We start from the raw sequence: 13,759 nt of genomic DNA on the forward strand, positions 1-13,759 counted from the left end.
GATGAACTGACTGCAGCTACCAAAATTTCAACCAAAAAAAAGTTTTTTTGTTATTGATTTGCAGATTGTTGTTATATTAATATTTCCATTTCGTATATATATTCGCAAACAGGTTCGGCCCAATTCACTGCAATCGCACAATCAATTAATCACCCCTTTTTTGTTTTTTTATGTTTTAGTTCATAAAAAAGTTTCTACAACAGAGCTACATGCCAAGCTAAAAGGTGAAAGGACATAGTACCAGGTCAAAGGTTGCCTCGAGGGGTCGCTTCAGTGATTTGACAGCCGACTGAGTCTTAATTAGCAGGCAGCGAGCACATGATGGCAATGGGCCAATGGGGGTCAAGCGCATTAACATAAACAGCAAGCAGAGGTGCATCATGGGGCAGCAGTGCAGTTTGGGTAGGTGAGAAAAAAAAAAAAACAAAAGAAAAAAAAAAAAAACAAATCACCAGAATGCAATATACAACAAATAACAAGACTAAGGCATGCACAGTAATGACAATTAGTTACTGAAAGGACTAAAATGTCATGTGCTAAGGGTTACTGCGCTAAAGAAACATCATAACAGCGAGACAGTCTGTCTATAAAGCCTTGCATTTATTTACACAAATAAATGATTTTACTTTCTGTCTGTAAACTGATTAACATATAAAAAGTGCTATGCTGCTGAAGACAGAGTGAAAAAAAAAAAAAAAAAAACTTAGTCAGGAAATACAACCAGGTCCAAAAGTCTCAATCCACTCCACAGACCTCGTGTTATTTCATCATCAAGCCAAATGACAGGATTAATGTGTTTGTTCTAATACATTGTCGTTTCTATGGTAACAGTTCACGTAGGGACTCGTATGGTGGACATTCCACATACACTGATTAATTTCAAGAGAAATTGAGGAAAATACCATTTATAGCTGCCATAACATAAGTGATAACAGAAGCTTTGTTTCGCAGGCATTCCTTTAAATGGGCAACTTTACATGTGACTATAAACAGCTAAACATTCCAGAGAAGACTTCAGGACGGAGGACTTTACACTTTGTGGTTTCTCCGGAACGTGACAAGCTACAGGTTTTAAGAGCGAGCACAAAGAGTGACAGGTGAGGAAACAAATGTTTATAGCTGCTACACCGTAAGTGATAACAAGAACAAACTTATTTTTTTGGTTTGGTTCCTTGGTCCTCATTTTTTCTTGACAGTGCTGCTAGCACTTGCAGTGTTTTTACCCTAAAGTATGTCAAGATTTATGAAAAATTTCATTACATTTCATTTCAGGACTGATGAAATAAAAACAATTCTTGTTAGTGGATTTGGAATTTTGGACCCACTGTATATCGAAGGTTCTTCCACTGCTATAGTTCAGTCTGCAGTTATAACAGTTATAACACAGTTATAACAGGTGACATATGCGCAGGGTTAAGCAAACACACCAGTTCCTCTACATTAGCACATACTGCATTACCGTCACCATAGCTCAGGCACAATTGCAGTTTGCTGGTGTTACATTTTCTAAGAAATAGGGAAGAGGAGGAGCAGAGCCTGAGATGGCGCTAAAGGAGCGGGCAGGAAGTGGGTACAACTGGGCAGGGACTGGCACCGACCTACCATGGCAGCGGCGGCGGCCGCCTGGTTGACTTGGTGCTGCGCGGCCTTGATCTTGGCCTGCAGGTGCGCCGGAGGGTGGAAGTACTTGCACTTGTCGCGTGAGCAGCGGCCCTTGATGTAGTCCATGCACACGGTCACTGTGTTGTCGTTGGTGTCGATCATGGCGCTGTCGGATGGGTGAGCGAAGCGGCAGTCGTTCTCACCTCGCGTGCAGTTACCTCTCTGGTACTCCCGACACACCTAAGTGTCAATCATTGAGAGAGAGAGAGAGAGAGAGAGAGAGAGACACACACAGAGAAAGAGAGAGAGAGACAAACAGAGAGAGTCAGTGGGAGAGTGAGACAGAGAGACAGAAAGAGAGAGAAAGAGAGACAAAGTAGGGAGACAGAGAGAGAAGGATAGAACAGAAAGTCAGAGCATGCAAGAGACAGAGGGATATAGTGAGAGAGTAAGAAAGGAGAGAGAGAGAGAGAGAGAGAGAGAGAGCAAGAAAGAATGAGACAAATAACGAGACAAAAAAAGAGTGAAAGAGAGAGAGAGAGAGAGAGAGAGGGGGTGGCAGACTTATAGAACAGAAAGAGAGAGAAAGAAATAGAGGGACAGAAATACGAAACCGAGTGAGATGGAAAGAGAGAAAGACAGACAAACAGAGAGATAGTGAGAACAGAGAGAGGGTGAAAGAGAGAAAAAAGGGAGAAAGGAAACAGAGAGAAAGAAATATATATAAAGAGAGAAAGAAGAGAGAGAGAAAGTAAGAGACAGACAGATAGACAGATAGATAGATAGATAGATAGATAGATAGATAGATAGAGAAGGAAAGAGAGAAGGTGAGAAAAAGAAAGAGAGAGAGAAAGTACAAGAAAGAGACAGTGTAAGAGAGACAGAAAGAAAGAGAGAGCACGAGACAGAGAGAAATAGAGAGAAATACAGAACACACACCGAAAGAAAAACAACAGAGAATACTGAGAATAACGGCTCCTGATTTAATGTCCAATCAAATGTTTTGGTTAATTTTTGAACCACGTTTTGTCTAAAACAGAGAATGTTTCAGTCTGATCACTTTGAACAAGTTTTTCCCTCAGTCAAAGCTCTAGTTAGTGTGTTCTGCCACGACATGCCAGCTGGGCCTGCTGATCATCTCTTTTGATTTTACTCCAATTCCCAAGTAGAATGTACTTATGAACACTCATAAATCCTTCACATGCTTCTCCTCATGACAGATGTGAAGAAGAGATGGAGGAACTGCAAGACACTTTTTCACTTCTTATTGCTCCTTATTCACAGGTAGGTCAAAATGAGCTGAACAAGCTAAAAAATAATTAAAAAAAAGGTTATTTTTTATTCATTTGGCAGACACTTTTATCCAAAATGACTTACAGGTGATACAGGACACATCTAAGGGTTAAGGCCACTGCGTGAGCACCATTGCAAGGTGGTACTGAATAACTAACCGTAATACTAACCACTGGATAACTAACCATAATACTAACCACTGAATGGCAGTGAGACGAGCGCATAATTATTCACCCTGGACAAACTGTTTTCTTTCTGAAAGTTTCTATTTTACTGTTTAAATTCACCAAAATTGGCAAGCGCACTTTTTACAGAAGATTCCCAGGAAAAAAACTGAGAAATGCTACTGATGTGATCCTCTTAACAAAAATTCTGGTATTATAGTAAATAATAATAATAATAATAATAATAATAATAATAATGTTGTTATTCTTTCAGATGATCCAGTTTAGGGATCGCCACAGCAGATCATTGGTCCGCATATTTTCTGACACAACCCTCCCTAGTTTTATCCGGGCTTGGGACCGGCTCTGGGAGTGCACTGTTGTGTGCATCACCAGTGGGTGTGGTCAATTCCCTGGCTGGGAATCGAACCCAGGCGACGGCGGTGAGAGCGCCAAGGCCTAACCAATAGTCCTCCAGGGACCCAATAATAATAATAATAATAATAATAATAATAATAATAATTTTGTTATCATGTAAAGGTTTATCACTATAAAGTATTCTTGAGCTCTACCTGCAAATATCACAATGTGACATGACACTGATTCCCAAGTTCTGTTTTCTCCTCACACTGCCGTCTCTAATATCTTTACCCCAATGCTTTAACACCAATTCACGCCTTCAGGCATGCAAACGAGTTTGATATTGTTATAGATATGAACTACACACAGAGGTTAAACTACTGAGGAAATTTCACGCCACTTTTTAGACCTGAGCTTCCAGGAGGCCCTGGGGATTCACTGCCATGTGAAGATGTTAGTCAGAATTTAAAAACTGTCCCAAAGATCATTTGAAATATTATTCTATATAGGGTAAATGTTTAAAATGACTCCATTCTGAGCCAGATTAAATGATAAAACTCTGCTCAACCGTGTGCCGTTGTTCAAACTCCACCGATCTCCCCGTCCAACACCAGTGCTAAAGCATCTGATCGGTCATTTCATCACTTAGCCAGTAGGGGGCAGACACCACATATGAAGAGTGTTTAGTGTTTTACGCAGCGAGGCTTTGCTCTTCTGAGCGGCGGGTTTACCTGAAAGACGTTATCTAGACAAATCCCCATAAATCACGTCCACAAACACAATGTCTGCGCATTGGCTATGTTCAGAATCACCACACACACACACACACACACACACACACACACAGTCTGGATGAGTCTTACAGCTGGGGCCAGACACACATATAGTTTTAACCTTCACATTTCGCTTACTGTTTATCAGTGGACATGCCTAGCAGGCCATTTCCAAAGAAAATTGTTAATCATAATAACAATAATAATATGGTAAAATGCATATATTATCATTCATTAGCAATATAAACATTTTCCTTGAGAGTGGCGTTCACAGAGCTACATAACACATGCGTAAACCTTTCATAACTGACATAAATATACATAAATATTTATGAAGTCTTTTTTTCAAATGATACATTTTTATCAACATTTCACTTTCCAATTTCATGAAAATGAACTTTTGGAGCGAAGCGATCTTCTCTTCTGTCACAGTCACATAGTAGTGACGTGTTAAATATTAACCATCAAACCACAGTCAGAAAAAATATATATTACATTCAGATGTAGTGTCATATACAGTATATTGTGTCATATACAGTATTTTTGGATTTTTTGCCCAGGAACAGCAGATGAAAATGAGCCATTTGACTAAATCTGACATATTTACATCATAAATATCAATGCTGATTAATGCATATTGTTCCTGTTAAATAAATAAAGAAATAAAGAAATAAAGAAAGAACAAAAAGAAAATGTTATAAACAGTATAATTAAAAGTCACTTCACTTGAGGATCAGGTTGTGCATATCTCATTACATTGCAGTGTAACTTGTCATAGGTTTTCAGAAAAATTCACCTGCCACATCATCACCGTGTGACTTGGACACTGAGCTACAAAGTCATCTGTCAAAGTGAGTCAGCTTAGAAAGTGTCATGACACAACCTTATGTAAGTGTTTTATTCCTCTTATATCACAGCAATCTGCCAACGATTACAATTTTTTATTTATTAAAGAATGGCATGTTGTACTTTTATCAATTTATAGTTACATATAATGTGGACCATCCTTGAAACAAGTTAGTTTCTGTTATCACTTCTGTTAGAGCAGCTATAAACAGTCATTCCATCACTTTCTCTTGAAGTTAGAATGACAGAATAGATGCAGCATGTTACCAAGAAACTCAGACTATTCTGAAAACATTCCTGTGGTGACTGTTACAAAGAAGTGACACTGGAGACTCCTTCCAAAAATGCTAAATAAATGTCTCCTTACTTCAGCATATCATGGATTAGATGTTGTTTCTGGATATTATCTGGAAAAAAAACCCTACCAAATGACCCTTTTGCATTGGTGCCAACACTGCTAAAAGGAAGATCCTAGCAAGCAGAAATAAAAAATAGAATTTTATGGCTCCATGCTAACAACATGAGATGGCTAACAACATGACTGATAAACAGCACAATGTACTTTGAACCAACCAGGCAAATTCATAGATCAAAGTTAGACCTAGATCTAACGTTGATCTAGATCTGATGTAGTTCTAAACCAGAAGCAAAAGCATCTTTCACATCCCATGTCCTTTCCCCTTCGGTGAATTGGCTTTTCCAACAGGCGAAGTTTACAGGCGTTTGTTCTGACCGCTGCTTTTCAGGTATTCCCCATAGCAAGGAGTCACAAATCCTACAGCTAAACTGTACATGTTGGCACCTCTGCTATTAGGATGATTGTAACATGCTGGAAAAATGACCACTGAGGGACATTTTGATCTGAAACCATCCTGACACTCGGTGGGTTCGATTCATAAACGACGTCATTGTTTGACTGATGGCCGACAGAAAGCTAATGAAATCTGCTGGGCACTCGCATCGCTCTCCAGCTCAGGCTGCTTTTTAAAGAGACGGAGGCAGCCTTGTTGTCAGGCAGACACTGCGAGAAGGGGGGGTGCGATACGGTGAGAGATGGAGAGAGAGAAAGAGAGAGAGAGAGAACACCACAGAGTGAGGACCAGATAAAAACAATGGAGAGGGTCAGAAGGTTTTCGAGAGTGTTGCAGAGCTGGGGGGATGGAGAAAGAAAGAATCAGAGAGCGGAAGAATAAAATGTTTTTGTCTCTATGGAGATGTGGCATTCTAGATGAAGACTCCTCTCCGCTTCACTTTTAGCACCGTTGGCAAACAGCTTTGTCTCTGGCACTAAAGCGCATGAAGTGTGATGGGCGAGACGGAGAGAGCAACCGAGGGGCATTTTTCAGTCTCTCTCCCTTGTGTTTTTTTTTCCTCTCTGTCTCAGAGTTATAGGCAGATGGGGACTGAATGGAGTCCTAGTGACATTGCTGGTTTGCTGTGTGACTGTAATTCGATCTTAATCACATACTCTCTGATTCTGAGAGACACGCTAGAAGAACAGGTGACATCCCATCGAGTACCTAAAGGGTTCTTTCGGTTGTCCCTCTGAGGGAGTCCTTAAAGGTTTTATGTAGCAGCCCTTAACAGTGGGTTCAGAAAGAAAAAATCAGAAAACAAGTATGCAGAAAATAAAATAAAACGAAATAAACTATACAAAAAATTATATTTCATTAAGAGTATGTAAAAAAGCAAAATGAAAGAAGTATATTATAGATTACTGTAAAATAACTCTAAAATTACGAAGTCTAGTTTAGCCGTGTTTTAGCCAGTTATTTAAATGTTATTACTTTTATTCCAAAATATAATTGAAAATTATATTAAATAATAAAAAAAGCAATAAATAAGTTAATTAACAAATAGAATAAAGGTCAAGAACCTTGTTTGAGGGTTTTTTTTGTTTGAGTTTTTGTGGGTCAAAACTTTGTTAAAATCACAGAATTGTCAGATAGAACCTTTTTTTTTCTTCTTTTAATATATATACAATTTGACAGCAGAACAGGACTGAAAAAAGTATATATATATATATATATATATATATATATATATATATATATATATATATATATATATATACTTTTTTCAGTCCTGTTCTGCTGTCATGCACATGTGAATAATAATAATTCTTTTTTCTTTTTACTTTTCAATTTTAAATTTTTTTTTTTTTAATCTTTCCCTCTCATAGAAGATAAAACCTTATAATTCCAAGGTTCTGAATTGTCATATTCCATTGGCAGCTTCTTCCTATTAATATTTGAAAGAAGCAGATGTATCTGCCTACGCAATTGAACAATTTCATACCTGAAATGAGCAAAAAATATCTATAAATAAACTTAATCATCTAAATAATTTTATAGTAATCTCATAATGAGATATATTACATAGACTTATGTATATTCAAGCTGTTATGGTAGGATTTGCATTTGCAGTCACAAACATTTAGGAACTGTTTTTTTTTTCATAGCCTTGACTCAAAATGGCATGAGTTGCAAAAATTTCTATTAGTTGTTTTCTTTATTGTAGATGTCCGTGTATGAAATCTGATTAAGCTGGAGATGGAATAATATCCCACAATGTTTGAATGGCATTGCTAAATTGAGATTTTATTTTGTGTTGAAAAATATAGATAACTACCTCTCCTCAGAGACAAGGTGATTACTTCAGCTCTATCAAAGGAACAGTACAAGCAATATTGACCTGCTGTTTTGAGAATGGAAGATAATTAAAAAAAAAAAAATTGCTGCAATATTCGAGTGACATGCTGGCAGCTAAAATAGTGCTCCCTTTTCTACAGGGCGGATATTTTCACAGGTCTGTGTCATGGCCTAGAATGAATATGGTTTCCTTGTTGACTCGAGTGCACTCAGACACAGCTGAATGTGGCACTGCAGAGTCCCATTTGGACGATATTTATTTTGCAAATGATATACGCTGGAGACAATTTGGCTGCGGGAGATTCCAAATGCTGTCTTCATAAACGGAATAGTGCTGCACTATTCTCAGTAGAATTAGCGGCCATTTAACTTCAGAAAGGCTTAGAAGGCTTGATTAGGGCTGTCTTGGTTCATCCTATTTTTTTTTCCATCGACCCCACATTCAAGCTCCTTACATTGCTAATTCCTTTGCTGGTCAGCGGAGACTTGTATAGCTTTTTAGCACTAATTAGCACACTCTAATCCACGTGTTCTCGCCCACTTCCCAGCGGCATCCTTTGCTATTTTGCTGACAGCGATCTCCTCTCGGTGCATGAATTATGCACGGGATTGACTTGCTGTCCAATTAATAATTATGGGCAAACAGCAGTGGGTGGAATTAGTGATGCGTTTCTGATTTGTCTACATGATGACTGTTCAAAGAATAATGAGCTGTTTTCTCAGCGTTTCGTAACCTCAAAAAGCGTCAGACACCACGTTCGGATCCGACGCCGAAATCCATGTATCATCCTTCCTCTGTTTGCTCGAGTGTGTTTAATGAAGATTTTATGTTAATGAAATATGATCAGTCCAATGAATGAATGCCATAATGCATAATTAAAGCGAACAAACAGGAACTGTTGGAACAATACATAGGAGGCCTTTGAGATTTCTTTTCTTTTTTTTGCTTTTATTACAGGCGATGAGTGCTAGTTGAAAGGGTGAGGTGTTTTGAAAAGAAAGCGTGATGGTTGGAGGAACACTTCACATAACCAAGAGGCAGCATCGAAACAGCACGCGTGATGCACCTAATTACATATCTCCAGCTACAGCTGCTAATAAACAAGCAGAGCATAAGAGTCATGTAACTATGAGTCATGGAAATAATCTCGTTTTGCCTAGTGGGCCTTATTTTCACACTGGTAATGACTACAGTTTAATTGATATTTTGAAAGCTGGGCTTTCACTGCATTTTTTCTCAGTCATACAGAAATAGAGTGCAAATGTATTACTTTTTGTCATTTTATCTCTGTACTTAGTGACTCCCATTAGACTGAACTATATATACATCTGCAATAACATGTTACATGCTCTAGCTAGCTGTGAAATAAAGAAAAAGCAATTAAAAAGATAACGCACACCATATGTTCTTGTTTGCCATCCTGATTGAGTTTCATGTTAATATTTCAGTTTCTGGTTATAACACTACAAAATGTGAAAAAGTTCAAGGGGATGAATACTTATGCAAGATACCGTAACTGGGATTATGACATGAATCTACACAAAATAGCCCATAATATCAAAATGTGGAGAAAAACAATATATTTTGCAATTTTGTTTAGAAATAGAAATGGGTCAAATAAAAATGAAGGTTGTTATTGCATATGTATTCGCCGCCGTTACTGTAAAACCCCTAAATAATTAGTTGAATGAAGTCTCTGTGCAATTAAACAGTGACGTGATCTCAATATAAAGACACCTGTTTCTGAAAACCTCCAGATTTTGTTAATGAACATACCTAAATCAACAGCACGATGATAACCAAAGACCTATCAAAACAAGTCTGGGACAAAGTTCTGGAAAAAGTATCACTCAGGGTTTGGTTATAAAAAAATACCCCAAACTTTAAACATCCCACAGATTATTAAAAGTGGTAAGAATATGGCACAGGCTGTCCATCAAATGTCAGTAGGGTAAAGAGTGGATTAGACAGAGAGGCAACCAAGAGGCCGTGGATAACTCTCTACATGATGCTTCCACCACCGTGCTTCACTGTGGGGATTGTGTTCTTGGGGCCAAAAGGTTCTACTTTGGTCTCATCAGACTAGAGAATCTTTTTCAACATGTTTGCTAATTCCCCAATATGTCTTTGGCAAACTCCAAACAGGATTTCATATGGCGGCTCTTCCATAAAAGCCCAGCTTTGTGGATTCTCTGGGCTATGGTTGTTCGGTGAACAGCTTCTTCCATCTGAGATGTGGATTTCTCCAGCTCCTTCAGAGTTACCTTTATCCTCTTGTTTGCTTCTCTGATTAATACCCTCTTTACCTGGGTAATGACTTTGGGTTCTTGGGTTTTGTAGTATATATTAATCGAATAGTTTAATTTAAACGAATAAGCAAGCATTAAATGTTCTGAAATTAGAAAATCACAACTAGGACGACCCTAAGAGCCAAAATTTCTATCTTATCTCATCCTTTAACTCTTTAATGATGTAAACCGTTGAGCTCAGTTTAAATGTTTCCAGTTTTAAACATGTCTAGATTCAAACTGAAGCAAACTAAAACTTTTGGCAAATATACTGGGCTCTGCTTTCGTTGTCCTGAGAGAAATATTTGGATTTAACATTCAGTAAAGATTCAGGTTGAAGCGCAACCGTACTCACCTCCAGCCGATCTGTCCTCATGAGCTTCTGGGCGGCGGCGGCAGCTGCAGCGGGCACAGGGACGTTAGGGGTGCTGGTCATTAGTACAGGTGCGCTGGGCAGGATCTCGGTGGGCACCAGGCCCGGAGACACGGGGCCCAGATACGGGTTAACCAGTGCTGTGGCGTTGGTGGCCAGGCTGGGCGTAACAGAGAACATGGGCTGCAATGAGACACAAGATATCCTGAGATTAGCATACATATCGAGAAACGTCCTGATCTGACTGCATAATTTCTATATGAATTCTGTTTATACTAATACTACTACTACTACTACTAATAATAATAATATTGATAATACTTCGTATTACATCTGTACAGCCTGAATACTGTAAATGCTTATAGATAGTCACGGTTACATGCATAACACTTTATAAAGCATGAGTTAATGGCGTCACAAGTTTTATAATTGTTCATAAGAACAGTGTAGACAGTAATGCACAATAGCACCAGTTCCAGTGTAGTATTGCACTATAAGTCACAATATACACCTTTCCTTTCTTAAATTGTACAAAGAACAGTGTTTATAAAAAGTCTCTAACAATATATAGAGCAATAAGGTCTTAGAAAAGGGGTTCTTTAAGGGTTCTTAACCTCTACTTGGAACCCTTTTTGACAGGAAAACACTCTGTGTAGAACCATTAAAGGTTTCCCATGTTTTAATCCATATGCACTTTCATTACAGTTATTAAGTGAAGTATGATTTTTGAAAAATTTTAAATGACAATTGATATTATAATAATAATGTAACATGCAGTTATTTAGGGCAGGATGAAAGGGCATAAACTCAATGTGTACTTTATACAGGTGTACCAAAAAATCAAAATTCAATTAAAGAGTAGCAGGATATAAAGCTCAGGTACACTTACACAGAATGTGACCTTGCAATGATACAAAAGAACATGAGGGTATAAACAGACAAACCAATCAAAGTGGAACACAGAAGAGGTGAGCACACTAGGTAACATACCAATGATGAGACAGGGGTGCAGACAAGACCAAAAACCAAAACAAAACCACATCAGAACTCAGAACAAAAGGAAAAGAGAACAGCACTTGTCACACTGAGAGGGGAATTTATTACTAATAACAACAACAATAATAATAATAATAATAATAATAATAATAATAACAATAACAATTAGCAATAGTAATAGTTAGCACATTTAAGTGCCAATAAAATCTCAAGTTACTTTATCTGAAAGGAAAAAAACTCATATTGTGAATAAAAGTGAATAAAATGCAAGTGAATAAAAGATATAAAGTAGAAAAGCATAATTATAAAAGTATTATACATGCATAAGGCCTAGAGGACCATGCTAACTACCATGCTGAATATCAGGTACTGTGTGTTAATTACAGCATACATATGCTACCATTTGAATGAAACTGGTGGTGGGTGTCATAGTCTGAAAAAATAAAGCAGATGGTGTGTGAACACGATGTTCAGGTTTTAAGTGCATATGATAATTTATTCATATACCTAAAAAAAACACCTGTTCAGGTTCAAACAGTGTTTTCTTGAATAATGAGTATCAATTTACAGCATTTTTATATATTTATTTACTAAAAACTAACATAGAAACAGTTCTTGTTAGTGAATTCTACAGAACATAATAGTTTGTTCATGACATGTGGGAACTTTTGTAATTATGAAATTTTGAGCTCTCAGATTGTACTCGGAAAATAGACTCGGACTATGTAATTATTTCTGTGGAAATGCACACCTTGACGTCTTTCGTATAACCATACACTATTTATTGCTCTATAGTTCTAACTACTTTAACTGTGAAAACCTCTGCCATGTTTTTGAGTCATGTTTTCAGAAGATTTCAGAAGTTTTCAAAATTGGTGGGTTTTTTTTAATGTTTGGCGCAAACATTAATGCTTTATACAAGTCGGACATGACATGTAATTCTCACATGACCTAAGCACACTATAAACTTAATCAGGTTCTTACTTTAAAGAGACCTTAAAACTCTGTGGGAGATCATACGTGCATGTGCTTGCCATTTGTTTTATTATACCAAGCGACATTGTCAAAGTCCATGATGGGAGTCAATACACAGGTAGGCAGTAAGAAGCTAGAATAATCCAGGATTAAAATTGGAAGAACATTCCTATCATCTGGAGCTTGTTAGTTTGAACCCTGACGATGCTACAGCCATGTCAGGAGTCCAAGAAAGCAAAATGCAGGCATGCTGCCTGGGTGGAAGGGGCATATTCTTTTTCCCCTGTCAATCACAGCAACACTAGCCAATTGTAGGCATCTGTGAGCTCATGTATGCCAAAGAGGACAGAAAGTGCTTGTTCCTCTGAGTGTGTTATGCTGCCTTGTGATGTTGCATGAGCAGCAGTTTGAAAAGATGTGGTCGGCTGGTCTCAGTTGTCTCGGGGAAAGCACATAATAGCCTACACCCTCCCTAGTTGGTAGCTGTCGAAAGATAGGGGAGAGCTAGATGGAGGGTGGAACTGATCAAATATAAATTAAAGAGAAAACTGGGGGTGGGGGAGTGCCGGGAATACAATCAATTAATTAATTAACTAATTAAATTAATTAAATTAGTTGGAAGAACAGATGGAAACCAGGAATCATGGTACTAGGGAAACACAGCTCAGACTTCAAGAGCTGTAAATGAGTTAACACAGAACAGGTGAACACAATCAAGGAAGAAACCAATGATGAGGAGGGCAGAGACAGGACCAAAACAGAAACCAAAACATAAGCACATGGCATTTGTTGCCAAGCGAAGGAGGAATCTGTGCAAAAAACATTTAATAAGGGTTTTATTGCAGGACGCAGATCATACATGTTGATGTTGTCATGACATTCCTCCTCACGGACGACGTGCAAGTAAAGGGATTCTGAGAATAACAGTCATTAGAAGAAGGCGTTATTTATAGTAAATAGACATTAAACCACAGAAAGCCTAGGAACACTTGTGATTTGAAGTTTAGTCAGTTCTATTAACTACCTCTGACGTTTGACCTTCACTAATAAGTTGCCATGGTGCTTCAGCTTACATGCCATATTTATGTTTATGTAATCTCAGCGTTTAACACTGTTCCGACAGCAGGAGCACATGAAGTAGTAAAATATTATTTATGTGGCACTACTGCACTTGAATATCTCTCTCATTAGCTGATGTAGGCGGTGGGTTAGCATTCATATTCAGGTGACAGCACGGCTTTGATGAGTCGTGTTTCAGAGCTCTGCAAAATTGACGCTCTGTAATCCAGGACATCTTTGAGATTGAGGGCATTAGCGGGGCCTAATTAGATCAACCGATCTCGGCGCATGGAAATAAAACCAGCACGGCCATGTCAAAGACGTCCCCGGAGGACCCGAGTGTCACTGTCGAGTCCTTGAGGAAGACCCTTAACCTTC

At 38.1% G+C, this 13,759-nt stretch overlaps 1 protein-coding gene across 11 annotated transcripts in view; it reads right to left on the reverse strand.

Annotated features, from left to right (window-relative positions):
* LOC113543058 (muscleblind-like protein 1) overlaps positions 1–13,759 on the reverse strand; it is a 115,779-nt gene that overhangs the window by 9,997 nt on the left and 92,023 nt on the right. For 7 of the 11 annotated variants that reach the window (XM_026941022.3, XM_026941021.3, XM_053227682.1 and 4 more), the window contains 3 exons: positions 10,334–10,534; positions 1,603–1,842; positions 242–295 (listed from right to left, as the gene is read on the reverse strand). In XM_026941022.3, coding sequence (XP_026796823.1) covers positions 242–295; positions 1,603–1,842; positions 10,334–10,534 — 495 coding nt within the window. The remainder of the gene's footprint in view (positions 1–241; positions 296–1,602; positions 1,843–10,333; positions 10,535–13,759) is intronic. The other 4 variants (XM_026941030.3, XM_026941029.3, XM_026941024.3 and 1 more) reach the window with 1 other exon arrangement.

The sequence above is a fragment of the Pangasianodon hypophthalmus genome, chromosome 21, assembly GCF_027358585.1.
Source record: "Pangasianodon hypophthalmus isolate fPanHyp1 chromosome 21, fPanHyp1.pri, whole genome shotgun sequence".
Lineage (NCBI taxonomy): Eukaryota > Metazoa > Chordata > Actinopteri > Siluriformes > Pangasiidae > Pangasianodon > Pangasianodon hypophthalmus.